General features: G+C 38.6%; 1 protein-coding gene across 1 annotated transcript; it reads left to right on the plus strand.

The window, feature by feature from the left end:
- The first annotated feature begins 550 nt into the window (after positions 1 to 550).
- On the plus strand, positions 551 to 22,705 carry SMCO2 (single-pass membrane protein with coiled-coil domains 2). The gene is made up of 5 exons (XM_044385367.2): positions 551 to 684; positions 5,510 to 5,604; positions 10,991 to 11,043; positions 12,053 to 12,228; positions 22,507 to 22,705. The coding sequence occupies exons 1-5, from the start codon at positions 551 to 553 to the stop codon at positions 22,703 to 22,705; spliced, it is 657 nt and encodes a 218-aa protein (XP_044241302.2).
- The last annotated feature ends 3,990 nt before the right edge of the window (positions 22,706 to 26,695 follow it).

A 26,695-nucleotide genomic window follows, 5' to 3' on the forward strand; every position in this document is an offset into this window, starting at 1 on the left:
GCATTCTACTTTTTTCAGTTGTCCCTCAAATGCCCATACTTTTATTTATTTATTTATTTATTTATTTATTTATTTATTTATTTACAAAAAAAATTTCTTGGTGCTAAAACCCAGGAAATGCCTGTACGTTTAAAATCAGCATCCAAATAAGATCTACGCAATGTATTTAGTTGTTATATCTCTTTAGACTCTCTTAATATAAAACAGTTCCAACCCCTTTTATTTTTCCTTGACATTGACTTTTTGGAAAACCAGTCGTCTTGACTGGAGTGCTAGAGTCCATGGTCAGGTGGCATTCTCTTACTCACCAGCACTGAAAAGAGTTCTGCACGAGGTCACTGATATTCTATGCATCCCTCCCCAGCCTTCCTCTGTCAAAGGAGCAGGAGGCCATGTCCACTTACTTTATAAGTGCAGTAGGAAGCTCCAGCCTCAGAGAGGGCTATGTGATTGCCCATCGAGAAAGGGGCATGAGTAGGCTAAAGAGATCATCACCTCTTCTTATAACCCTTTTTTTCTGCTTTGCTTCTTTTATAACCTTTATCAGAATATGTTGGAGCTGGAGGCTGAGCATCACCAGGACCTACAGAATGAACAGGATGAGCAAGAAACAAATCAGGGTCAACATGAGGATCCTCACAGGTCCACATCTTTGCAGTTTTCCAAGGAGAACATCCCTGAACTGTAAGCCTTGACACATGCAAGAGGAATCATTTCATAATATTTTGTGGGTACAATGGCTACATGAAATAAGTCAGAGAAAGACAAATACCATAGGATTTCACTTATATGTAAAATTGAAGAAACAAAACAAATGAACAAACAGACAAAAAAGAGACAAACAAAAAACAGACTCTTAAGTACGGGCAACAAACTGGTGGTTGCCAGAAGAGAGGTGAGTGGGGGGATGAGTAAAACAGATAAAGGGAATAAGGGTACGCTTACTGTGATGAGCACCGAGTAATGTATAGAACTCGTGAGTCATTATATTGGACACTTGAAACTAATAACACTGGATGTTAGTCGTATTTCAAAGAAAAAAGGAAAAAAAGAGTATTTTGTGGGGAAAATTAAATTTAGCAGAGAACTTAAGGAAAGCCTGGAAGATTTAAACTCCATATGTCTTTGGGCGCCTGGGTGGCACAGCGGTTAAGCGTCTGCCTTCGGCTCAGGCCGTGATCCCAGCGTTCTGGGATCGAGCCCCACATCAGGCTCCTCCGCTATGAGCCTGCTTCTTCCTCTCCCACTCCCCCTGCTTGTGTTCTCTCTCTCGCTGGCTGTTTCTATCCCTGTCGAATAAATAAATAAAATCTTTAAAAAAATAAAAAATAAATAAATAAAATCCATATGTCTTTTTTTTTTTTTAAGATTTTATTTATTTATGTGACAGAGAGACAGCCAGCGAGAGAGGGAACACAGCAGGGGGAGTGGGAGAGGAAGAAGCAGGCTCCCAGCGGAGGAGCCCGATGTGGGACTCGATCCCAGAACGCCAGGATCACGCCCTGAGCCGAAGGCAGCCGCCTAACGACTGCGCCACCCAGGCATCCCAAATCCATATGTCTTAAACATTGAAGCACTCATGTGCACAAGTAACTACCTACATATTCCAGTAAGAATGTGGAGTAAAGACATTTCTAGAGATGTAGGCAGAGCCACGGGGTTCTCTTTGCAAACTCTTCTTTGGAGACTGGAATTAATGCATATCTTGTCACTCTCAAATAATTGTCTAGATATGAAAAGAATTATAGGGGCTCCTGGGTGGCTCAGTGGGTTAAGCGTCTGGCTCCAGCTCAGGTCATGATCCTGGGGTCCTGGGATGGAGCTCCGCATCGGGCTCCCTGCTCAGCAGGCAGTCTGCTTCTCCCTCTTCTCCCCCAACTGTGCTCTTGCTTACTCACACTCTCTCTCAAATAAATAAATAAAATCTTTAAAAAAAGAAAAGAATTATAATTATCAATAGAAATGTATCGTTAAAGCCCTTGTGGACCCTTTCCCTATTGCATACCTCTCTGCTTCCAACAAGATGGGATCACTATCTTGTATTCATTAGGATAGTGTAATTCTTAATATTCATTCCATGCAGGGAAATTTAAAAAAAAAAATATATATATATACACACACACACACAAATATATATATATATATAGTTTTTTTTTACTAAATATAAAATACATTTTATTTTCTCCAGCCTTATGAAGATCTGCTAAAATGGATATCGAATAAATGCTCAAACTTTTTTCTTGAGGCCTAACTGCCTGCCTAGCCCATTTTGGTGACAGGAAATGAATCAGCATACCAACTTGCCATTCAAAGAAAGGTTTGGGGCCATTTGAAGATGTTTCCCATTTCTTACCTTAAAACTGATCATAGTAATATTTCTGCAGGAGTCGGGAGAACATGTTCTTCCAGCTAAGCTACTGGAATACACAGATGGGTCTACAAGTGAAAGAACTTGGAGCTGATCACATAGGCTGGATGGAGAAAATCAACAATATTATACAAAAGATAAACCTAACAGAAAACACAATGAAGAGGTAATTTTAGGGTGTTGGGTTTGGTCACGAAATATTGAAAATTTTCATAGCTTCAGAAACTCTGGGTTTGAGGTGGTAAAGTCTTTTAGGAATGTCTTCAGAGTAAGAAGTACCACGTCTTACATTTGAAGTCAGGGTCTCAAAACCTGTATCAAAGTATCTGCATCTTTGCTCTCTCTTCTCTCAAGGAAAGGACATCGCTCGGAGGCTCTTTTTTTAAAGCTGTGTTAATAATGGTCATCAAAGGAAGGACTTCAAGTTCCCAATAACCCTTGAGCTTTAGTCGGTACGGTCCAAAGGGATCCAACCAGCATGACATGAAAAAAGTATTAAAAAGTATGGTTGTTAATGCACATCTGAATTTAAGTGGAAAGTTTTAAGATGAAACAGAAAAGATAAGACTAGTTGTTGTTTATCTAGTCACTGGTATAAAGAGAAGGGGCTTTGGAGTCAAAGAAATGCCTTTCACTGGTGTTGTATATGTCCAGGGTACAGATATATCACATTTTGTTAGATTTATGCCTGAGGATTTCATGCTTTTGGTGCCATTATACTTAAAATTTTTAAATTTCTAATTATTAATTGCCAGGATATAGAAATGCAGTTGTTTTTTGTATATTGGTCTTGCGTCTTGTGACCTTGCTAACCTCATTTATTAGCTCCAGTAGTTTTGTAAGTTATTTGGGATTTTCTGCGTAGATAATCATGTCATCTGCAAATAGAGGGAGTTTATATCTTCTTTTTCTATCTGCATATTTTTTACTTCTTTTTGCTGACTTACCGTATTGGCTAGAACTTCCAGTATGATGTTGAATAGGAAGAATGACAGCAGACACTAGACGTATTTACCTGGTTTCCAGTCCTACAGAAAAAGCATTAACTGAGATGTAAGGTGTTTTGCTGCTTGGTTGTTTTGTTTTTGAGATTGAGAAAGTGTTTTCTATTCTTAGTTTACTGAGATGTTGTTAAAATCAGGAATGATACTAAATTTTTTCAATAGCTTTTGCTGCATCTATGAATGATCATGTTGTTTGTTTTTCATAGTCTCCTGATATGGCAAATTATAATGACTGATTTTTGAATGCTGAACCAGCCTTGAATTCCCAGAATAAACCCAACTTGGTCATAATATATTATTCTTATCATATATTGTTGGACACTGTTTACCTAAAGGGAATTTTTGGGTGTATGTTAACGAGAGATATTGGCCTTTTTCTTTCTTATAATGTATTAGTATCAGAAAACTTGTCTTATAAAAAAAATTGGGGTATTTTACCACTTGTTCTATTTTCTGCATGAATTTGTGTAGAACTGGCATCATTTCTTCCTTAAATGTTTGACTGAATTCACCAGTGAAGCCATATTGCATGGATATTTCATTACAGTAAAATTTTTAACTACAAATTTAATTTCTTTAATGATATACAGGGCCATTCAGGCTACTGAACTGCTAGGTATATATTAGTGGTGGATTGTATCTTTTGAGGAATTTGCCATTTCATCTTCCCTCAGCTTTTTGAAATGGTAATATCTTGTCCAACTCTAGTATACACAAAACCAAGAAACTGACCTTGGTAGTATAAATAGAGCTTATTCAGATTTTACCAGTTATATGTATTCTCACTTGTGCGTGTGAGAGTGTGTATAGTTCTATGCAATTTTATTATATGGGTAGCCTTACATAACTACCACCACATCACGATTCTCAGTTGTACCATTGCACAAGGCTCCTTTGTGTTAGTCCTTCATAGCCACACCTATTCCCTCCGGCTGACCCCTAATCTCCAGCAATGACAAATAATTTCCACATGTCTATAATTATGTTAGTTCATAAATATTAGATACATCAAATCATGCATTATGTAACCTTCTGAGATTTATTTTTTCACTCAGCGTAATTTTCCTGAGGTTCATCCAAGTTGTTGCCTGTATATCAATAGTTCCTTTCTTTTTGTTACTGAGTAGTAGTCCATGATATGGGGATATATATATATATAGAGAGAGAGAGAGAGAAAGAGTTTGGTTAACCATTCACCCATCAAAGGACAAGTGTGTTATTCCTAGTTTTCAGCTATTATGAATAAAGCTACTTTGGACATTCATGTACAAATTCCTGTGTGAAAATAAGTCTTCATTTCTCTGGGATAATTGCCCAAGAATGAAATTGTGGGTCACATGGTAAGTCTGTTTTTAGTTTTGACAGGAAGCTCCAAGCTATTTTCTGGAGCGGCTGTCCATTTTACATTCCCACTACCAATGTCGGAATGACCCAATTTCTCTACATCCTCACTAGCAGTTGGCATTATCACTATTTTGTATCCTAGCCATTCTGATAGTAGTATTTCGTTATAGTCTTAATTTGAATTTATCTAATGGATAATAGTGCTGAACATCCTTCCATGTATTTATTTGCCATTTATACATCTCCTTAGTGAAATGTCTGTGCATGTGTTTTGTTCATTTCTTAATTGGATAGTTTGTTTTTTTAATGTTGTGTTTTGAGAAGTTTTCATATATTCTAGATGTAAGACCTTTGCCAGATATTGGCAAGCGAATCCATTTAACAGAGTCTTTGGTCAAACAAAAGCTTTAAATTTTGATGAGGTCCAGTTTATCAACATTCCCTCTTATAGGTGGTGTTATTGGTGTCAAGTCTAAGAAATCTTTGCCTAGTCCTAAGTCTCAAAGACTTAGGGGTTTTTTTTTTCTAGAAATTTAGCTTAACTTCCATTTTAATCCTTTAAATTTTCTGCTCCTGTATCCAATTAGGCCTTACATTTCTTTACTATTATCTAGATTATTTAGTGTTTTTACTTTCTTGCATTGCATTTGTGACATCCCATTCCAACACAACCACAGCTCAAAAGTCCTCTTATGTAAGAATATGATTTCATTCTTGAAAAATCAAAAAAGATTGTCTATTTGGTGATTTTTCTTAATCCATAGGATTTAGTCCACCTCTTGTCTGTTTGCAGCTTATTAAATGAGGTGATGTCTCTGGAGGGTCAAATTGAAAAGCTGGAGTCACACCAGGACCTTGACCCTGATCAGGGGGCAAACATTGAGGTAAGCTGGAGACTTGGAAAAGACAATCTGGGAGGTTGTGGGGACTCTGCCACCATTTCCCACCCCTTCTATTATTTAACAGAGCGTAATAAGAATTAAAATCCATTTTTGCCACAAGGAGTGCTCTCTGGTGGTCAGTTCTGAGCACCTTTCATGTGGGTACCACCACTTCCATTCTCTGACAACACGAAAAGACTAGACTTTTTAATTCTACCTAGAAACTCAGTTCAATAGGCCTATATCTTGATGCCATCTTAAGACAATGATGAGTACCTTAACAGCAGACTTCTCTTCTTGAGCTTTGTATCCCGGCACCTAACAGTTCAAGAAGACATCCAGGAGTTAAATATATTTGTGAATAATTGCAACCTTACAATGTAAGAGATATATTCGTGTTCATCTTTGATGCCTTCATGAAGAGTTCTTGTGTTGGTTTCCACGATCTCCAGTTTTTCTGTTGTTTTCTTGCCTGGCACTGTCAAGAGACTTTTCTGAGAAAGGTTGAATTTCCCTTTTTTAAAGAGTCATAGGATATTAGAAAGGTAGTGACCAACTTTGGATAAGAATTAGGCTTCAGGGGGCGCCTGGGTGGCATAGCGGTTAAGCATCTGCCTTCGGCTCAGGGCGTGATCCCGGTGTTATGGGATCGAGCCCCACATCAGGCTCCTCCGCTATGAGCCTGCTTCTTCCTCTCCCACTCCCCCTGACTGTGTTCCCTCTCTTGCTGGCTGTCTCTATCTCTGTCGAATAAATAAATAAAATCTTAAAAAAAAAAAAAAAAGAATTAGACTTCAGAGCCCTGGCTGACAGTGTTTCTAAACTTCATGCCTTTGAAAAACAATTCTCTAAGAAAGGAGAAACCTGTGTCTAGCTACCTCCTCTGCTTTAGCTCAAGCCAAAAAGCTTAAATTAAGTAAATTTTGGAAGAAATAAAGAAGAAATGTCCCTCTTATTGCAGGAAGGTAATGTTTATTTAGACCCCTCACATACTAAAAGCCAACTACAGACCAGCACAGATTTAATGCGGGGGGGAAATCCTTTTAGCCATGATTAAGCCCGATATTTTGAAGAAGCAACCTCATTTTGAGCTGATTGAAAAGTCAAGAGTTTTTTTTTTTTCACTACTTGGGGCTTTGGAGATTGTAAATTAGGAGAAAAGGGAAAAGGGGGGCCCCTGGGTGGCATAGTGGTTAAGCGTCTGCCTTCGGCTCAGGGCGTGATCCCGGCGTTGTGGGATCGAGCCCCACATCAGGCTCTTCCGCTATGAGCCTGCTTCTTCCTCTCCCACTCCCCCTGCTTGTGTTCCCTCTCTCGCTGGCTGTCTCTATCTCTGTCAAATAAATAAATAAAATCTTTTAAAAAAAAAAAAAAAGGGAAAAGGATGAGGCCAAGAAACATTCTGCTTTGGAAAATTTCCTCCAAGAGTCAGCTGTGTTGCAGGGATGTGGATTTTAGAAGAAGATAGGGTTAGGGAGGGATGGGTACCAAAGGAATGAGGAAACAGATAGAAGAGCACAAAGATAAATGAAAGTGAGATTTTAAAAAAGAAACCAGCAAAGGCTTGGGATCATGTGAGAAGGGAAGGCATGAAAAATCACATGGAGATTCTCTGTCCTGGAGATGCATAGCTTTGTATGCACTTGAAAAAAACAACATGACTTAAAAACTACAAACACCCCAAAGATGCACCAACTGGTATGTGGATAAATCGTGGTACATGTTATGTGATAGAATCCTACTCAGCAATAAGAAGGAAGGGACTTCTTACTCATTCAACAACATGAATGAACCTCAAATATGTTATGCTGAGTGAAACAGGCCAGATCCGGAAGACCGCATGCTTCACGATTACATTTACCTAACATCTGAAAATGGCAAACTCTAGGAACAGAAAAGAGATTAATGGTTGCTGGAATTGCACGGGGAAAGGGAGCATGGGATTGACAAAGGGGCCCAAGGAAATTTGGGGTGTGATGGAAATATTCCATATCTTGTGCTGTTGATTATGTCAAAATTCGTAGAACTGTACCCTCCTAAAAAGTGAGTTTTACTGAATGTCAACTATACCTCAACACATGTAACTTTAAAAAATGGACACAAGGTCCGCCCTCAGTAAGTCTAAAGGGTGATGGGAAAGGCCACATAAAAGCCAATGCAGTAATATAATAAGAAATTTTACTTATTTTTTTTTTTAGATTTTATTTATTTATTTGTCAGAGCATGCCCACAGCAGGGGAGCAGCAGGCAGAGGGAGAAGCAGGCTCCCCACTGAGCAAGGAGCCTGATGATGCGGGCCTCCATCCCAAGACCCTGGGATCATGACCTGAGCCGAAGGCAGATGCTTAACCGACGGAGCCCGCCAGAATCCCTAAATAAGAAATTTTAAATCTAAGTATTACAGAAGCAAAGTCAGTAGGGATGGCTGTAGGTTCACTCTGGTAAAGGGAAATGAAGACTATTAGATATGGAAACAACAACCAAAGTGTGGTGTGAGCAAATTAAAGGAGAGATAAGTTGAAGTTAAAATAAAACCACATGTACTGGCTCATTTATATCTGGTGAAGAAATGGAACACCTCAGAAAGGAACGAAAGGGAGAGGAGAGAAAAATCAGTAAAATCACTTAAAAAACACACAGCAGAAACAAATTTAAAAAACCTTTAAGGTGAGGACTTTGAGGTGGCCTTTAGCTGTTGCCTTATGTTTGACCCCCAAATCCACGAAGCTTTCTGAGATCTCCATATCAACATCTAGACTTTCATTCTGAAACTGACTCTCACTATCTTTGATACAATTATCTTAAATAAGTACTGTGTAAAGATATTTACTACATAAATAAACCAGGGTACCAAGTAAAATATGATTAGAAGATCGCAACTCCTTTCTAAAGAATTCAGTTACACAGTTCAGGGGTTGGTGATGGATGAACTTGGTAAAGAAAGGGTGTAACTATACATTCTTGGAAGCTGTATTGTTTTTTTTTTTTAAGATTTTATTTATTCATTTGAGACAGAGAGATACAGAGAGAGAGCATGAGCAAAGGAAGAGGCAGAAGGAGAGGGAGAAGCAAACTCCCCACTGATCAGGGAGCCCAAAGCGGGGCTCAATCCCAGGACCCAGAGATGACCTGAGCTGAAGACAGTTGCTTATCCATCTGAGCCACCTAGGCGCCCCTCTCTGGAAGCTGTTTGAGGGTAAATGCTCATTACAGGTTTCCAACTAGCACAATGCCCAGCTCAAGGGCCACTTAACATAGGATGTGGACAACATTATCTTGTTGATTCAACTTAATGTTGATTTTGGAGATCAGTACCAAAAAAAAAAAGTTGCTATTAAATCTCAAATTTTTTTTATCATGAATGATCCTTCTTCTAAAAACCTTCACTTTGTTTCAATTCCACACATCATTCATTACAATTTTTGATTTATGCCCTTTTGTTTTAAAGGAGAAGATCATGGAAATTCAAAAACAAATAGAAGAAATGGATAACAAATGTGTCCAGGTAATGACAACGGCATTGTAATTAATGAAGAAAACCAGTTCTTCAAGGGAATTGCAGATCTAGAGAATTTTAGTGAATGGAATCCAAACTTGGGTGAAAGACCTAGTATTTTAGACCTAGCAGGGAAATGTCTTGTAGCCTATACCCTCATTTTCAGATGAGAAAAGCATAACTCAAAAGCATGACACGATTTGCCCGTATTTCTAGATGAAAAGACCAGTCTCATTCTCGCCCTCCCCTTAAACAATGAAAGTATGTGTATTTTTTTCTTCTAATGAAAGTAATGTATGCTTATTTTAATAATTAAAACACAGAACTATTTCATATAAAAAATGAAAAATAATCCCACTCCCTCAAATATAAGCACAGTGAATATCTTAGTATATTTATATTCTTCTAAATTTTCCTATATATGTACTTACATGTTGTTGTTACAATTTAAATGAGATTATATTATATATATTGTTTTGCAACTTGCTCTTTTCCCTTAGCATTTTTCTTCAACAACTTTCTGTACCACTAGATGTCATTTTACCTTTTCACTGTTTATATAATGTAGGATTTGATTTTTGGATTTATTAAATTTATTTCATTGGATATGTGGGGCTTTATAATAAATGTGTGCTATTACAAATTTTGCCTCACCAATCTATGTCTTTGCTTGCTTTTGCAAGTACTTGTTTAAGAAAAATTTCTAGGGGCGCCTGGGTGGCACAGCGGTTAAGCGTCTGCCTTCGGCTCAGGGCGTGATCCCAGCGTTATGGGATCGAGCCCCACATCAGGCTCCTCCGCTATGAGCCTGCTTCTTCCTCTCCCACTGCCCCTGCTTGTGTTCCCTCTCTCGCTGGCTGTCTCTATCTCTGTCAAATAAATAAATAAATAAATAAAATCTTTAAAAAAAAAAAAAAGAAAAAGAAAGAAAAATTTCTAGAAATTGAACCTCTAGCACCCATTTTTCTTGAAAATCAGAACACTGTTCTTCCTGCTATAGCTCTGCCTTTCAAAGTGTCCTGCAAGTCTGTTACAGAATGATTAATTAAAAACGTTAAAAGAGTTATTTACTCCTGACATATGTATAATTGGCAACCATGTCTTAGAAAGTTTGCTTTCAGCCTGTCTCTTGAACTTACTGATAGAAACCAACCAAAATCATCTGTTACCTCTACCTGACAACGTACAGGATGGGAAGAAAAGAGGAACTGGACAGCTTTTGTGGATAGCTCTTTTGCTGAACTACAAAGTCCACATATTGAAACTACCATAATGAGAACTTATAGTCATATATTATAAATTTTAAAATATTTAAAAGAAATACAACTTTTTTTCTCTGAAACATACTGTTTCTCCAACTAGTGTTTTAGAACTTTGTTTGTTTTCTTTTTAGAGAGAGAGTGAGAGAGAGCACACACATGCGTGAGGAGGGGCAGAGGGAGAAGGAGAGGTAGAGAGAGAGAATCTTAAGCAGGTTCCACACCCAGCATGGAGACCAAAGGGGCTCAATTTTACAGCCCTGAGACCTGAGCCAAAGTCAAGAGTCAGACGCTTAACCAACCGAGCCACCCAGGAGCCCCTAGTGTCTTGGAAGTTTTTTAAGGCACAAAGAAAGAGTAACAAATAGAGAAAAATATGATTTATCATAAGCTGATATATAAATTTATACATCTAAAATATTAAAAATAATTATACTAGTCTTTTGGTTATTCCTCCTGCAATTTACCATGATTATATAATGAATTTGCTGAAAGAGGAAGGATTTTACTGAGTAAAAGTAAGTTTCAAAGAAGCCACTTTACAACTAAGTGACGTCAACATGAGTGAAGTTTTATGGTGCAAACCAGAAAAACATAATTTCTATTTTACCCAAAATTGTGGGTATCTTTTCAGGAAGATGCTTGTAACGAAGCTCATGAATTGAAGGAGAAACTCATTGCAAGAATAAAGGTAAGATTTCACCACTCAATTTCAAATAATGATAAAATCTAGGAATATAGGGATAATTTTTCCCCTAGAAGTTAACGGTGTGCCACCTACTGTTTTCTTTCTCTTTCATTGTCACTTTTTTCTCCCTTCCTGGCCCTCTGCTTTGGGCGGCCAGAACATCTCGTGGTCTGCTTCCGCATCTCCTCCACTCAGAGTTTAGCCTCTATGGCCACATGTTATGCATTCTTCAAAGCTCAGCTCGAATGTCACCTCCTCTTTCAGACCTCCCCTAACCTCCCCTAGCCAGAAAGATAACTCCATATCTGAACTCCTCCCACAATATCTCAATGTAAATGTGAATGGGTGAAAGAAGCAATGAATGAGTGCGTCAACCTGTCACTTGTTCAGAGGTGCCTACTCGTCCCACCCACCTGGAGTAGGTGTCCCACCAACAAACCTCAGCTACTCTATCTCATCATCTTCTTCATTTTCTCTTTAGCATGTATATAGTCTATAATATCTAATTATATACACATATACGTTACATTACATAGATATATATGTGTTGTTTATTGCTTTTCCCCCAGCCCCTATAAATGTGCATGTAATTCCTTATCCATTTGGTTTAAAAATGTCCATGGAATAGAATGCACACTCCTTATCTATTTTGTTAGCCACGGTATCCTAGAATAGTGCCTGGTGGGAGTCAGTATGTTTTGCATAGATGAAAAAATTGAACAGATGAATTCAAAATAAGGATAATTATCTTCCTACATGAGTAAGTCAGTCGTTAAAGATCAGCATGTGGGTCTACCATGCTGCTACCTTATTTTGTGAATGCGTAAGTCTCTTTCTACTAGGTGAGTATGCACTTGCCAATGGGCTCCTCACGGGACTCACGTGTGATTGGCAATGTGGGCTCCTGAGGTGTTCTGGAGGAAGAGCACTCTGCATCATCTACAATAAGACTAACAGAACTCTAACATCAGTTTTTTTTAAATGATTGTGGATTGCTCTTTTTTTTTTCCAGAACTTTTACAAAGACATGACTCTGCTGAATACAAAGCTAAGAACGTACCAAATGCAGGAAGGGAAAACAGACTCTCAGAGTCCTGAAGAAATGCGTGTGGAAGAAAGTGAGCCCCTGCTTCCTCAGGCTCTACCACCCCCTTTAGTGCAGAACACTCCCGCCGGCGTTACAATATGGTGAGTCAGAGGAAGGGGCCTTTGGGGCTGGACAAAGACTCCAAAATGTATGAACCATAGTATGGCGAATTTCTTCAAGGACTGACTAAAAATTTGTTTTATCTTCCTTTATCAATGATCTCTTCTTGTTCTTTAAAAGTCCATTTGTTTATTGGAGTCATAGTGGTTTTCATATTATTTTTAGGTGTAGGTCTATAGCATTAGATCCATAGATATAGATTTCTTTATTGTTGCTGTAGGCAACTATGTCTTCATAAATCTTAGAAGATGGTGTCTGCAAGCTATGATGCAGCCAACTCCACCAAAGGAGCCCACATGCTCAGCAGATTCGAAAACCCTTGTTTACTGGTATGGTATTAAAGACATACATACTAGTAAATTCTGACTCTTTGGATCCCTTTCAGAAGATGCCACACCATCATATATACCTGGAGTAGTACCCTCCTCTGAGAAAACTTTTCTCATTCTCTACCCCCAGCTACCAATCCAAGTAGAATGTTCAACAGCGTCTCTTGTGTGTGCACTCTCCCTTGCACATACTCCTGATGCAGAACCCACAGCAGATTATTGCAATTGAATTATTTCAAATTCTGTCTCCTAATAATCCATGAGCTTCCAGAAGTCAGGCATCTTTGTCATTTTGGGACATGAAATATAAAACCTCTTCACCATGTTTAACAGATATTAAATTGATAAGTGAGTGAGGAGTGATGTCAATGAAAATAGTGGAGTAAAAACCCCAGAAAATTTCCTCCTCCTTAAAAACAAAAGAGAGAGCTTGAAAAAAATAGTCAGAATCAACTTTTTCAGAAGCCTGGAAATCAAGGATTTAGTATCCAGAATAGATAAAGAAGTCTTATAACTCAACAACAGAAAGGGAAACAATCCAACTTTTAAAATGAGCAAAGGACATGAATAGACATCTCTTCAGAGATACAAGATGGCCAACAAACACACGAAAAGATAGTCAACACCATCGGTCATTAGAGAAATGTAAATCAAAATCATGAGCTACCATTCTACCTCTCTAAGATAACTATAATTGAAAGGACAGACAATAACAAGCATTGGAGAGGATGTGGAGAAATTAGAACCCTTAGACATTGCTAAAGGGATTGTAAAATGTGCAGCCATTTTGGAAAATGGCAGTTCCTGAAAATGTTAAATATAGAGCCACTGTCTGACCCACTCCTACATATGCACCCAGAAGAATTGAAAATATATGTCCACACAAAAACTTGTACACGAATGTTCATAGCAGCATTATTCATAAAAATAGAAACAATACAAATATCCATCAACCAATGAATAGGTAAACAAAATGTGTTATATCCATACAATGGAGTATTGTTCATCCACAAAAAAGAACAAAGTACTAATGCATGCTGCAATGTGGATGACCCTTGAGAACATTATGCCAAGTGAAAGAAGTCAGACACAAAAGGCCACATATTATATGATTCCATTGCTATGCAATGTCCAAATAGGAAAATCCATGTAGACAGCAAGTAAATGAATAGTTACCAGGCCTTAGGGTGGTGGGAAATAGGGAGTTCATGGATACAGGTTCTCTTTTGGGGGTGATGACAATTTCCTGGAATTAGATAATGGTGATGGTTATACAACCCTGTGAATAAACTAAAAGCTACTGAATTATACACTTTAAAGGGTCAATTTTATGGCATTCAAATTACATCACAAAAACCAAACAAGTAAGCAAATGCCTTTGATCATCACTTGATTGTGTTAAGTGGGCAGATTACTATCCAGTTGAGTTGGTCATCTTTCATCACATCATTATATTCTGGTTAAGACTACCTAAGACTTGGGAGGGAGTTAAGATGGCAGAGGAGTAGGGGTCCCCTTTTTCAGCTGGTCTCCTGAGTCGAGCTGGATAGGTACCAGACCATCCTGAACACCCACGGAACCAGCCTGAGACGAAGGAAGATGCATCTGGATCTCTACAAATGAACATCTCCAGCGCTGAGTATTGAGGTACGAAGCGGGGAGCCTAAATCCGCGCACAGATATCGGAAGATAAATGGAAGGGGGAGGGAGCTGCCCGCTCGGGCCCCGGGAAGCAGTAGCCACCTGCACGGGGGAGCGGGCGGACTCACAGACCGGCGCCGGAGGCCATGAGCCGGGGAACGCACGCAACCAGACTGGAAACCGGCGCTCCGGAGTGCGCGCAAACCACACTGAAACAGAGAGCTCAGGAGCGCGCGCGCGGGAACCAGGGGCGGCTGGCGGCGTTAGAAACACAAAGGACAGAGACGCGCCGGCCCTGGAAGTGAGGGCTGGGACGCCGGGTGTGGGGCGCACAACCCGGGATGCTGCAGGGTTGAGCAGCGCCGACAGAAACAGAGTTATAAAGAGGCCAGAAGAGCTCAGTGGAGAGCTGACTGCGATCCCTCTGTTCTGACACAGAGGCTGAGATTTGGCTACTGCTGCTCCGACTCTCAGAAGAGGCACAGCAAACCGCCAGGGAAAGCTGCCAGAGAACAAAAGCCTGGAAATACCGGCTCATAGCGTGCCCACCCCCATCCCCCCTCGCAGGCGACACGGAGACTCTACCCAAACAGGGTTGCCTGAGTATCGGCGCGGCAGGCCCCTCCCCCAGAAGGCAGGCTGAAAAATCAAGAAGCCCACATCCCTAAGGTCCCTATCAAACAAGGGCACACTGCATGGATTCTGGTCAATAATTTGGGCTCTGGACAACCCCGCAACCTCTCCTCATCAGAATGACGAGAAGGAGAAATCCCCCCCAGGAAAGAAAACACAATGAGTCTGTGGCCTCTGCCACAGAACTAATGGATATGGATATAACCAAATTATCAGAAATGGAGTTCAGAGTAACAATGGTCAAGATAATGTGCAGACTTGAAAAAAATATTAACAAAAATATTAACGAGAATATAGAATCTCTAAGGGTGGAAATGAGAGCAAATCTGGCAGAAATTAAAAATACTATGAATCAAATACAGTCAAAACTAGGTGCTCTGACGGCCAGGGTAAATGAGGCATAAGAATGAATTGGCAAATTGGAGGATGGGTTCGTAGAAGAGAAAGCTAAAACAGAAACCTGGCTCAAAAAAAATCCAATCTCAAGAATGTAGTTTACAGGAGATTACTGACTCAATGAAATGTTTCAATGTCAGAATCATCGGCATCCCCAAGGGGGTGGAGAAAGAGAGAGGTCTAGAAGAGATATTTGAACAAATTGTAGCTGAAAACTTCCCTAATCTAGCAAAGGAAACAAGCATTCATGTCCAAGAGGCAGAGAGGACCCCTCCCAAGCTCAACCACGACAAACCTATGCCACGTCACGTCATAGTGCAATTATTAGATCCAAGGATACAGTATTGAAAGCGGCCAGGGAAAAGAAATTTCTCACGTACCAAGGCAAAGGTATCAGAATTACGTCAGACCTGTCTACACAGACCTGGAATGAGAGAAAGGGTTGAGGGGGCATTTTTAAAGCTCTTTCAGAGAAAAACATGCAGCCAAGGATCCTTTATCCAGCAAGGCTGTCATTCAGAATTGATGGAGAGATAAAGACCTTCCAGAATCACCAGTCACTGACCAATTTCGTAACCACGAAACCAGCCCTACAGGAGATATTAAGGGGGGTTCTATAAAAGTAAAAAGGCCCCAAGAGTGATACAGAACAGAAAGTCACAATCTATAGAAACAAAGACTTTACAGGCAACATGGCATCATTAAAATCATATCTCTCAATAATCACTCTCAATGTAAATGGCCTAAATGCTCCCATAAATGCCACAGGGTTGCAGATTGGATAAAAAGACATGACCCATCCATTTGTTGTCTACAAGAGACTCATTTTGAACATAAAGATACATCCAGACTGAAAGTAAAGGGATGGAATACCATCTTTCATGCCAATGGACCTCAAAAGAAAGCTGGGGTAGCAATTCTCATATCAGACAGATTGGATTTTAAACTAAAGACTATAGTTAGAGATACAGAAGGGCACTATATTATTCTTAAAGGATGTATCCACCAAGTCGATATGACAATTATAAATATATATGCCCCCAACAGGGTAGCAGCAAGATACACAAGCCAACTCTTAACCAGAATAAAGAGACATATAGATAAAAATACGTTAATAGTAGGGAAACTCAACACTCCACTATCAGCAACTGATAGATCACCTAAGCAGAGAATCAACAAAGAAACAAGAGCTTTGAATGCCATACTAGACGAGTTGAACCTCATAGATATATAGAGAACACTACACCCCAGAACCAAAGAATACACATTCTATTCTAATGCCCGTGGAACATTCTCCAGAATAGACCATGCTCTGGGTCACAAAACAGGTCTCAACCGATACCAAAAGACTGAAATTATTCCCTGCATATTCTCAGACCACAATGCTTTGAAATTGGAACTCAATCACAAGGAAAAATTTGGAAGAAACTCAAACACTTGGAGACTAAGAACCATCCTGCTCAAGAATGATTCAATAAACCAGGAAATCAAAAATCAATTTAAACAATTTATGGAGACCAACGAGAATGAAAACACAATGGTCCAAAACCTAAGGGATACTGCAAAGGCAGTCCTAAGGGGAAAATACATAGCCATCCAAGCCTCACTCAAAAGAATAGAAAAATCTAAATTGCAGTTTTTATATTCTCACCTCAAGAAGCTTGAAAAGCAACAGAAGAACAGGCCTAATCTATGCACAAAAAAGCAGTTGATCAAGATTAGAGCAGAGATCAATGAATTAGAAACCAGGAGCACAGTAGAACAGATCAACAGAACTAGAAGCTGGTTCTTTGAAAGAATAAATCAAATAGACAAACCACTGGCAAGATTTATCCAAAAGAATAGAGAAAAGACCCAAATTAATAAAATTATGAATGAAAAGGGAGAGGTCACAACCAACACCAATGAAATAGGAAGGATCATTAGAAACTTTTATCAACAGCTTAATGCCAATAAATGAAGCAACCTGGAAGAGATGGAGGGCTTCCTGGAAACCTATAAATTACCAAGACTGAAACAGGAAGAAATTGATTTTTTAAACAGTCCAATTAATTATCAAGAGATTGAAACAGTGATTAAAAACCGTCCTAGCCTTACATCAGAAACCGGGGATGTACTGTATGGTGACTAACATAATATAATAAAAAAATCATTAAAAAAAAAAAAAAACCGTCCAAAAAACAAATGCCAGGGACTGATGAATTCCCCAGGGAATTCTACCAAACATTCAAAGAAGAAATAATACCTATTCTCCTAAAGCTATTTCAAAAAATAGAAACAGAAGGAAAACTACCAAACTCATTCTATGAGGCCAATATTACCTTGATCCCCAAACCAGGCAAAGACCGCATCAAAAAGGAGAATTACAGACCGATTTCCCTGATGAATATGGATGCCAAAATTCTCAACAAGATCCTAGCTAATAGGATCCAACAGTACATTAAAAGGATTATCCATCATGACCAAGTGGGAATCATCCCTGGGTTGCAAGGGTGGTTCAACATTCACAAATCTATCAGTGTGATAGATTATATCAACCCGAAAAAAGCCAAAAATCATATGATCCTCTCAATAGATGCAGAAAAAGCATTTGACAAAATACAGCATCCTTTCCTGATTAAAACTCTTCAGAGTGTAGGGAGAGAGGGTACATTCCTCAATCTCATAAAAACCATCTATGAAAAGCCTACAGCAAATATCATTCTCAATGGAGAAAAGCTGGAAACCTTTCCCTTAAGATCAGGAACACGACAAGGATGCCCAGTCTCGCCACTATTATTCAACATAGTACTAGAATTCCTTGCAACAGCAATCAGACAACAAAAAGGGATAAAAGGTATCCAAATCAGCAAAGAAGAAGTCAAAATGTCTCCCTTCACAGATGACATGATACTCTATATGGAAAACCCAAAAGAATCCACCCCCAAACTACTAGAATTTATAGAGCAATTCAGCAATGTAGCGGGATACAAAATCAATGCTCAGAAATCAGTTGCATTTCTATACACGAATAATGAGACTGAAGAAAGAGAAATTAGGGAATCCATTCCATTTACAATAGCACCAAAAATCATACGTTATCTCGGAATTAACTTAACCAGAGATGTAAAGGATCTATATTCTAGAAACTACAAATCACTCTTGAAAGACATTGAAGAAGACACAAAAAGATGGAAAAATATTCTATGCTCATGGATCAGAAGAATTAACATAGTTAAAATGTCCATGCTACCCAGAGCAATCTACACTTTCAATGCTATCCCGATCAAAATACTAATGACATTTTTCAAAGAACTGGAACAAACAGCCCTTAAATTTGTGTGGAACCAGAAAAGGCCACGAATCGCCAAGGAACTGTTGAAAAGGAAAAACAAAGCTGGGGGCATCACAATGCCGGATTTCAAGTTGTACCACAAAGCTGTGATCACAAAGACAGCATGGTGCTGGCACAAAAACAGACACATATCCCAATGGAACAGAATAGAGAACCCAGAAATGGACCCTCGGCTCCTTGGGCAACTAAGCTTTGATAAAGCAGGAAAAAACATCCAGTGGAAAAAAGACAGTCTCTTCAATAAATGGTGCTGGGAAAATTGGACAGCTACATGCAAAAGAATGAAACTTGACCACTCTCTCACACCATACACAAAGATAAACTCCAAATGGATGAAAGATCTCAATGTGAGACAGGAATCCATCAAAATCCTAGAGGAAAACATAGGCAGCAACCTCTACGACATCAGCCAAAGCAACCTTTTTCATGACACATCTCCAAAGGCAAGAGAAACAAAAGATAAAATGAACTTGTGGGATTTCATCAAGCTAAAAAGCTTCTGCACAGCCAAGGAAACAGTAAAAAATACTAAGAGGCAGCCTACGGAATAGGAGAATATATTTGCAAATGACACTACAGATAAAAGACTGGTATCCAAGATCTACAAAGAACTTCTCAAACTCAATACACAAGAAACAAATAAACAAATCATAAAATGGGCAGAAGATAGGAACAGACACTTTTCCAACAAAGACATACAAAGGGCTAACAGACACATGAAAAAATGTTCAAAATCATTAGCCATCAGGCAAATTCAAATCAGAACCACACTGAGATACCACCTTACACCAGTTAGAATGGCAAAAATTGACAAGGCAAGAAACAACAATTGTTGGAGAGGATGTGGAGAAAGGGGATCCCTCCTACATTGTTGGTGGGAATGCAAGTTGGTACAGCCATTCTGGAAAACAGTGTGGAGGTCCCTTTTAAATTTAAAAATTGAGCAACTCTATGATCCAGCCATTGCAATACTGGGTATTTACCCCAAAGATACAGACGTAGTAAAGAGAAGGGCCATATGCACCCCAATGTTCATAGCAGCATTGTCCACAACAGCTAAATCATGGAAGGAGCCGAGATGCCCTTCAACAGATGACTGGATTAAGAAGATGTGGTCCATATATACAATGGAATATTACTCAGCTATCAAAAAGAATGATTTCTCAACATTTGTTGCAACATGGACAGCACTGGAGGAGATATTGCTAAGTGAAATAAGTCAAGCAAAGAAAGACAATTATCATATGGTTTCTTTCATCTATGGAACATAAGAACTAGGAAGATCGGTAGAAGAAGAAAGGGATAAAGAAAGGGGGAGTAATCAGAAGGGGGAATGAAGCATGAGAGACTATGGACTCTGAGAAACAAACTGAGGGTTTCAGAGGGGAGGAGATGGGGAATGGGATAGGCTGGTGATGGGTAGTAAGGAGGGCACATATTGCATGGTGCACTGGGTGTTATACACAACTAATGAATCATCGAACTTTACATCAAAAACTAGCGATGTACTGTATGGTGACTAACATAATATAATAAAAAAATATTATTATAATAAAAAAAAAGACTACCTAAGACTTTGACCAATATCTTGTCTAAGAACTGGAAATGTACCGGTTCCACTGAAGCTTACTCATATATTATTTTTTTGAGGAGGTTTATCTTGCAGACTTAATCAATCATTATGTATCGGTTTTGCTGTTTTTAGGCTCAGAAAGTAGCTTTTCCTGGTATAATCCCCAGTTCCTCAGTTCCCTTATAGACTTTCCACAAGTAATGTGAACACATTGGAAAAAAGTAAAGGTTTTTTCCATAGCATGTCTTGAAAAAGAAACATATAAATAGATAAACAGTATGTAAAAATTCAAAAGAATATTTTTATTCTTGAAAGAAGGTAAATTCAAAATGAATAAAATATTTAATGACACTAATATTTGGTTCCACAAGGTGATATGAAAGAAATTATTTTGAATTTGTAGCTATGATGTTTTCCAAAGAGAAATGTCTGCACTTTAAAAATATAAATATTACACATGTTCTTTTATTTGTTTTATAATAGAAAATATGAAAAATATTTTAAGTTATATTGACTTCTAAATAAAAATCAAATGATTCAGTAGTGTCAAAAAATAAATCCAAAAGATAAATAAATAAATAAATAAATAAAAATACATAAATCTAAACCCAACATACCTAAAGTTTTCACTGAAGGGAAGAAAAAACTGGAAAAACACACTCTAAACCAAAAGAAAAACAAACAAAATAAAATAAAAATTACACAATTAATACAAAATAGAAAGAATAAATGAATGAAAGGAAGAAAGAAAGAAAGAAAGAAAAGAGAAAAAGAAGTAAAACTGAGCTGATGATGTTAGGGTGATGAGATTACAAATTTTTCATTTCTCTGTTTTACAAATTATGTGTAATTTAGAAAAACTAGTTTTCTCTTTAAAAAATAATGTTATACACAAGTAATGAATAGTTGAACACTACATAAGAAAAACTAATGATGAACTATATGTTGGCTAATTGAACATAATAAAAAAATCATTTCAGGAAGGAGGATTCTACCATTGATAGCAGTTAATAAAATTTACAACCCAGCAAAATAATAATAATAATAACTAATAATAATAATAAATGTTAAAATGTGTTTCTTTGAAAATGTTCTAGTTTGGTATTTCTAAAGATGATTGGTTTTGGAATTTAGGAAGAACAGTGTTTGCTTACTACTATCTATGTTTTGGTAGTGAGTCGTTTACCTTTTCATAAGAAAAAACAAATCTAGATTTAGCACTTCTCAAGGGCAGGGCACCTCTGCTTCATCTTAGCAGCCCTCAAATCTTCTTCTGACTAGGGTATTTTTCAAAACATTGGCTCTTTAATAAAATGTGTGACGGGGCACCTGGTTGGCCTAGTCAGTTAAGGGACCGACTCCTGGTTTCTGCTCAGGTTGTGATCTTGGGGTCATGGGATTGAGCCACACATGGTGGTCCACATTCAGTGCAGAGTCTGCTTCAGATTCCCTCTCCCTCTGGCTCTCCTGCTCATGTCCTCAATCTCTCTCTCTTTCTCTGAAATAAATAAATAAATCTTTAATTAAGAAAAATGTGTGAAGTAGAAGCAACTATTTGTGTAACGATCAAGAGACAGCCAGTGGCAATAATGCCAAGCAACTTGGCTCAGGTTTACAGTATCCACTGAGTTAGATCACAAAATAGATCCACAGCTAGCTTTAACTGTGCTCTGAATTTTCTCTTCTGAAATACATTGTTGATGGTAATTATCTCCCAGTAGCTGGATTATCTGTGGCATTTCTTTCCTTCTTTGTGTTTTTCTGGATTTTCCAGATCTTCTACCCTAGTCATGTATTGCATTTATAATTAGAAAATAATAATGCAAGGACTTAAAAGCAAATAAATGAGATACCTCACAGATACAGCCTAGAAGGAGGAGTCCTTAAAGACTTGAGAAAGCTGATATTACTTTAAAAGGGTAAATCTGGTGTTAGAACAAAACTAGTGATAGAGCTAGACTCCATTTGTCACATTGCATTTTATATCCCCAGGAAAATCGAACTGCCTGGTTCTTTATTTCTCTCCAAATCGGTGTCATATACCTCACAAGTGAGGTAAAGATGTCAATAATCTGCTGGAGTTTAACAAGAGCATTTCAAAGGAAAGAGTCTCATAATTTCCAGGGTTTCATTGTTTCATGGCTAAAGAAACTTAGAATTCCAATGCCAGCCCTAGGAGGAACTTAAGTGCTCAACCACTCCAAGCTCCTTCTTTTGCGGATGTCAACTGAGGTCAAGAGAAGGTCAGTTACTTCCTTGAAGTTGTAGAACTACCTGGACGGAGGAACAAGGAGTCTCATCAATGTGGGTTTCTTCAGAATGTTCTTAACACAGATGTTCTCTTTCCTTGTAGGAAACGTGCACTGAGGATTTTCATCATGTTTTATGTCCTCACCTTCACTGGACTTTCATGTTACATACTATTTTTTGATGCTACATTTATCTTTGAAAGCTTGCTCCCTACAATGCTTGGACGCCGCAGAATGTGGGAACTACGGGAGATCATTGCGCCTTTCCTGAACTTGGAAGTGGAAGACTTGTTACCCTCCTAAAGATGTAGAAGTTACTGTTACCCTACTGACTCTCTCCTTAATAAAATTCTGGCTGTTCTTGTATTATGGTGGTTAACATAGTTTTAAAAAATTACTACTGGGTGTTTGGCAAAGGACATTGTAGTTATATGGAAATTGCTTGTTCACAGACAGAAAAAATGAAAACAGTTTATCTTTACCCTTATGACTCACAATTACATCTTGAATCATTCCACACGTTGTTTACACATTTACTTCAAAGCACTAGCCTCTTCTCCTCCAACCCTGAGAACATTCAGTTTACCAAGTTTTAACTTCCTTGTTTTGTTCCCCCATTTTCCTCAAAAAGGAAAGCACAAAACTTCTCTCCATCATTATCAGTTTTACTTCCATTGGATTGGGGCCATATTTTGGGAGTAGTGGACATTTCTTAGTTTTGCTCCTAACATTCATTTTCCCTTTTGGTAACAACACCCTAACTTTGCTTTCAAAGAACTATCTTTACCCAGTAAGCATAATTGTGGGTGGTCTTTCAGTCAGCGTCCCCAGTCTTTCTATTAACAACAGTTGGGAATATGTCGAAATAGTCATTCTCTAAGAATGAGAATTTTGAGAAGAATCATACAAAGAAGGGAAATGATTGAAACTTCAATTTTGTGAATTAGCCTATACCTTTATCTGCTTAAGTTAGTCAGCGTTGGTTCTATTGCTTATAACCAAAAGAAGTCTAATTGATACAGAAGTTGGGAATGCTAGACTGGAGCATTTTTATCCTTAATTTTGTAGGTAATGGGGAAACAGTAAGCTTTCTTAGCAATATGGAAAAATAGCTATAGTTGAACTGTGCAAGATCAATAGAACCAAAAAGAATGCGTTGGAGTTAGGAGGGCAGATGGAGTGTGAGGGATGAGTTCAAAGGCCATTCAGTGGTTCAGGTGAGCTAATGAGGGGAGATGAGGCTAGAAAGGGGCTGAGGGGTGATGTGGGTATTGTAAGGGTGGATTCTACAATATTGGGGGTGTAATGAATGAGGGGTTGGAAGGGTGGAGACGGGGACTGTGGTCCCAATTCTTCTCACATTTGAACGGATCTTGAAGGATGGACAATATTCTCATGGCAGAAATAAGGAAAAGGCATTTCAGAGAAAGAACCATCTGAGTAAAACTTAGATGCCATGAACACAAGGCAGAGTCAGGACACTTGCTAGAGCAGATGGCTCAACATATCAGTTTCTACATTCCTTTAAAAAAACACTCTGCCTGACTCATTTTTGTGGTCTCTGGAACAGCGATTCCAAAATAACTGGTCCATTGACTGGATGCATCAGAATCTCCTGGGAAGCCTTGTACGCCAAAGATTTTCAATCTCGCCTCCAGATATTTAGATTCAGTAGAAATAACGTGAGGTCCAGGATCTTTATTTTTAAAAATCTCCCTGCCTGGGGGCGCCTGGGTGGAGCACTTGGTTAAGCCTCTGATTCTTGATTTTGGCTTAGGTCATGATCTCAGGGTTGTGGAATCCCAGCCCCGCTTTGGGCTCCATGCTCAGCAGCAAGTCTGCTTAAGATTCTCTCCTTCTCCCACTACCCCTCCCCCCCACTCACATGTGTGTGCTCACCCTTTCTCTCTAAAATAAAGAAATAAATCATTTAAAAAAATCTCCCCAGCTTTAAAGAAAGGGGGGGTAATCAGAAGAGGGAATGAAACATGAGAGACTATGGACTATGAGAAACAAACTGAGGGCCTCAGAGGGGAGGGGGTGGGGGAATGGGATAGACCGGTGATGGGTAGTAAGGAGGGCACGTATTGCATGGTGCACTGGGTGTTATACACAACTAATGAATCATCGAGCCTTACATCGGAAACCGGGGATGTACTGAATGGTGACTAACATAATATAATAAAAAATCATTAAAAAAAAAAAAATCTCCCCAGCTGAACGTAATACAAATTCAAATTTGGGAACCATGCCTTGGTACACTTTAGGACAATGCTGTGCACACAGTAATGATAAATACCTATTAAAGTAAATTAAATTTTGTGCTTTTAGCTTTGTGGCCTCCCTATCACTTCATCCAGTGCTACATTTAATATTTGTTCAGTAATTTTCGTCATTAAAAAAATAATAATAATTTCCATCATAGCCATTTTCCTAATGGTACCTTCAAATCCTTTACTATCTTTAGGCTTTAGCATTCTAGAAATCACCAGGTCCTTCCAATTCTTCTACAGAAATTTTTCTCAAACAGCTCCCATTCTTTACATTTATGCTGTTTCTTTTCTGATAGGCCCTATTATACAAATGGATTACTGCTGGGAAAAGCCAGCCTATTGTTTCCTCCTCCATAGACTATTATACACACAATGTTAGAAAAGAATAGACCCCAAATGCCGGTTTCATCCTGACATTCTACAGCCAGAAAACTATATCAGTTGCTCGAAATGTGAGTTTCCTTGTGAGTGGTTCTCAGGCTGTGGTACTTAACAGAATTCTACAAAGAGAAATTCAGTTATACGTTTGTCTGAGCGTCACCTCCAGAAATTCTGAATCTTGAGATCTAGGATGAATCTCGAATATCTTCTGTTTTAATAGATTCCCCTAACAAGTCTTAGGACTCTAGGTTTAAGAAACACCATGCTATGTCATGGGCAAAAGCTACCTGGGACTACAATTTGACTGAGACCCCATACAAGGTTATTTAAGAGGTGACTCCTTTTGTGGGGGGGGGGGGGGAGAAGGAAGTGAGTATGGATGAGGGAATTTCCAGGACAAACAGAACAGGGAAAAAGCCAAAAGCTCTGGGAATGATGAGTAATATATTCAAAAGGTCGTGTGATTGTGAGAGAATATGCTAACAGACAGATTTTTTTTTAAAGTCTCAGATTTATTTACAAATATTAAAGGGACTATTCAGACCAATTGGTTGACAGAAATTGGCATATGTTTTTGATAATTTTTAGGAAAATTCCCATTACTGGATACAGTATCAGCTACTTTGTTTATAAAACCAAAAAAAAAAAAAAAAAAAGAAGAAGTATTGAGTTTAATTTGCTCAAGTAAAGCTAAAAGTTCTGCAATAATCATATAACACTAGTGATGAAAGTAAGGTAAGGAACTAGATTCTTTTAAGGATAAAATTAATATTTTACTAACTTCTAAGATATGCTTTATTAATATCTAAACTGAGATGGAATAATTTTCACTAAGGCATATAGAGCCTTAAAGTGGGAATGGTATTATTTTCTCATCAATTTATTTTCAATTTGCCAACATCTCAAGCTGGAAAGCTGGATGTCACGATGTTCTACTCTACTGAGAGAGGGTAACATTTAGTAAAGTACCATAATATTAAGATGATATAAATGTCTATATGTGGTAATTCAGTTAACTGCTTTGGTTGGTTGGGTTTTATTTCAGATCTTTTAAATGCCATATTCGATTGAATTAACCACTACGCACACAATCACTTACTAAAAATGTCAGAATCAGTTTATAAATATGGTCTTGGTTTTGGATTAGGAGGACAGAAGATAAATGGTCACAAACTCTCCATTGGTCACGATTTTTTGAGTGAAGACGGCTACACTGTAGTGAAAGGAGTTTTAAACCTGGATTCAAAGTTTACAATAGAGTCACGATAGGCTGCCCACTGTGTGTTTGGTAGGGTCATCTAGTCTCCACCCTCCCCTTGCCCTGAAGGTGATCCAAGCACTTGTTCCCCAGCTGCCCAGAGCGTTGGCTGCTGAGAGTTCACAGCCAGGCTCTTCCCTTGGACTTGCCTTTGGTCAAAGAGATCTCCTTTGCCTAAGGCTCCTCTCCCTTCCCAAGGGTAACCTGCATTCGACAACTGATCCAGGCCAGGGTTCATTTCTAAAGGGCCAACCCAACTCGGAGCTCCCCAGGAGATTGGTTAAAGCTCTAGTGCAACTATGTCACAGTTCAGCTTCTCTGTCTGCCCCAGCCTGTCCCCATCGTTCCCTTCATGGGGTGGGGGTGTCCCCAATAAACCTA

The sequence above is a fragment of the Ursus arctos genome, unplaced genomic scaffold, assembly GCF_023065955.2.
Source record: "Ursus arctos isolate Adak ecotype North America unplaced genomic scaffold, UrsArc2.0 scaffold_26, whole genome shotgun sequence".
Taxonomy (NCBI): Eukaryota; Metazoa; Chordata; class Mammalia; order Carnivora; family Ursidae; genus Ursus; species Ursus arctos.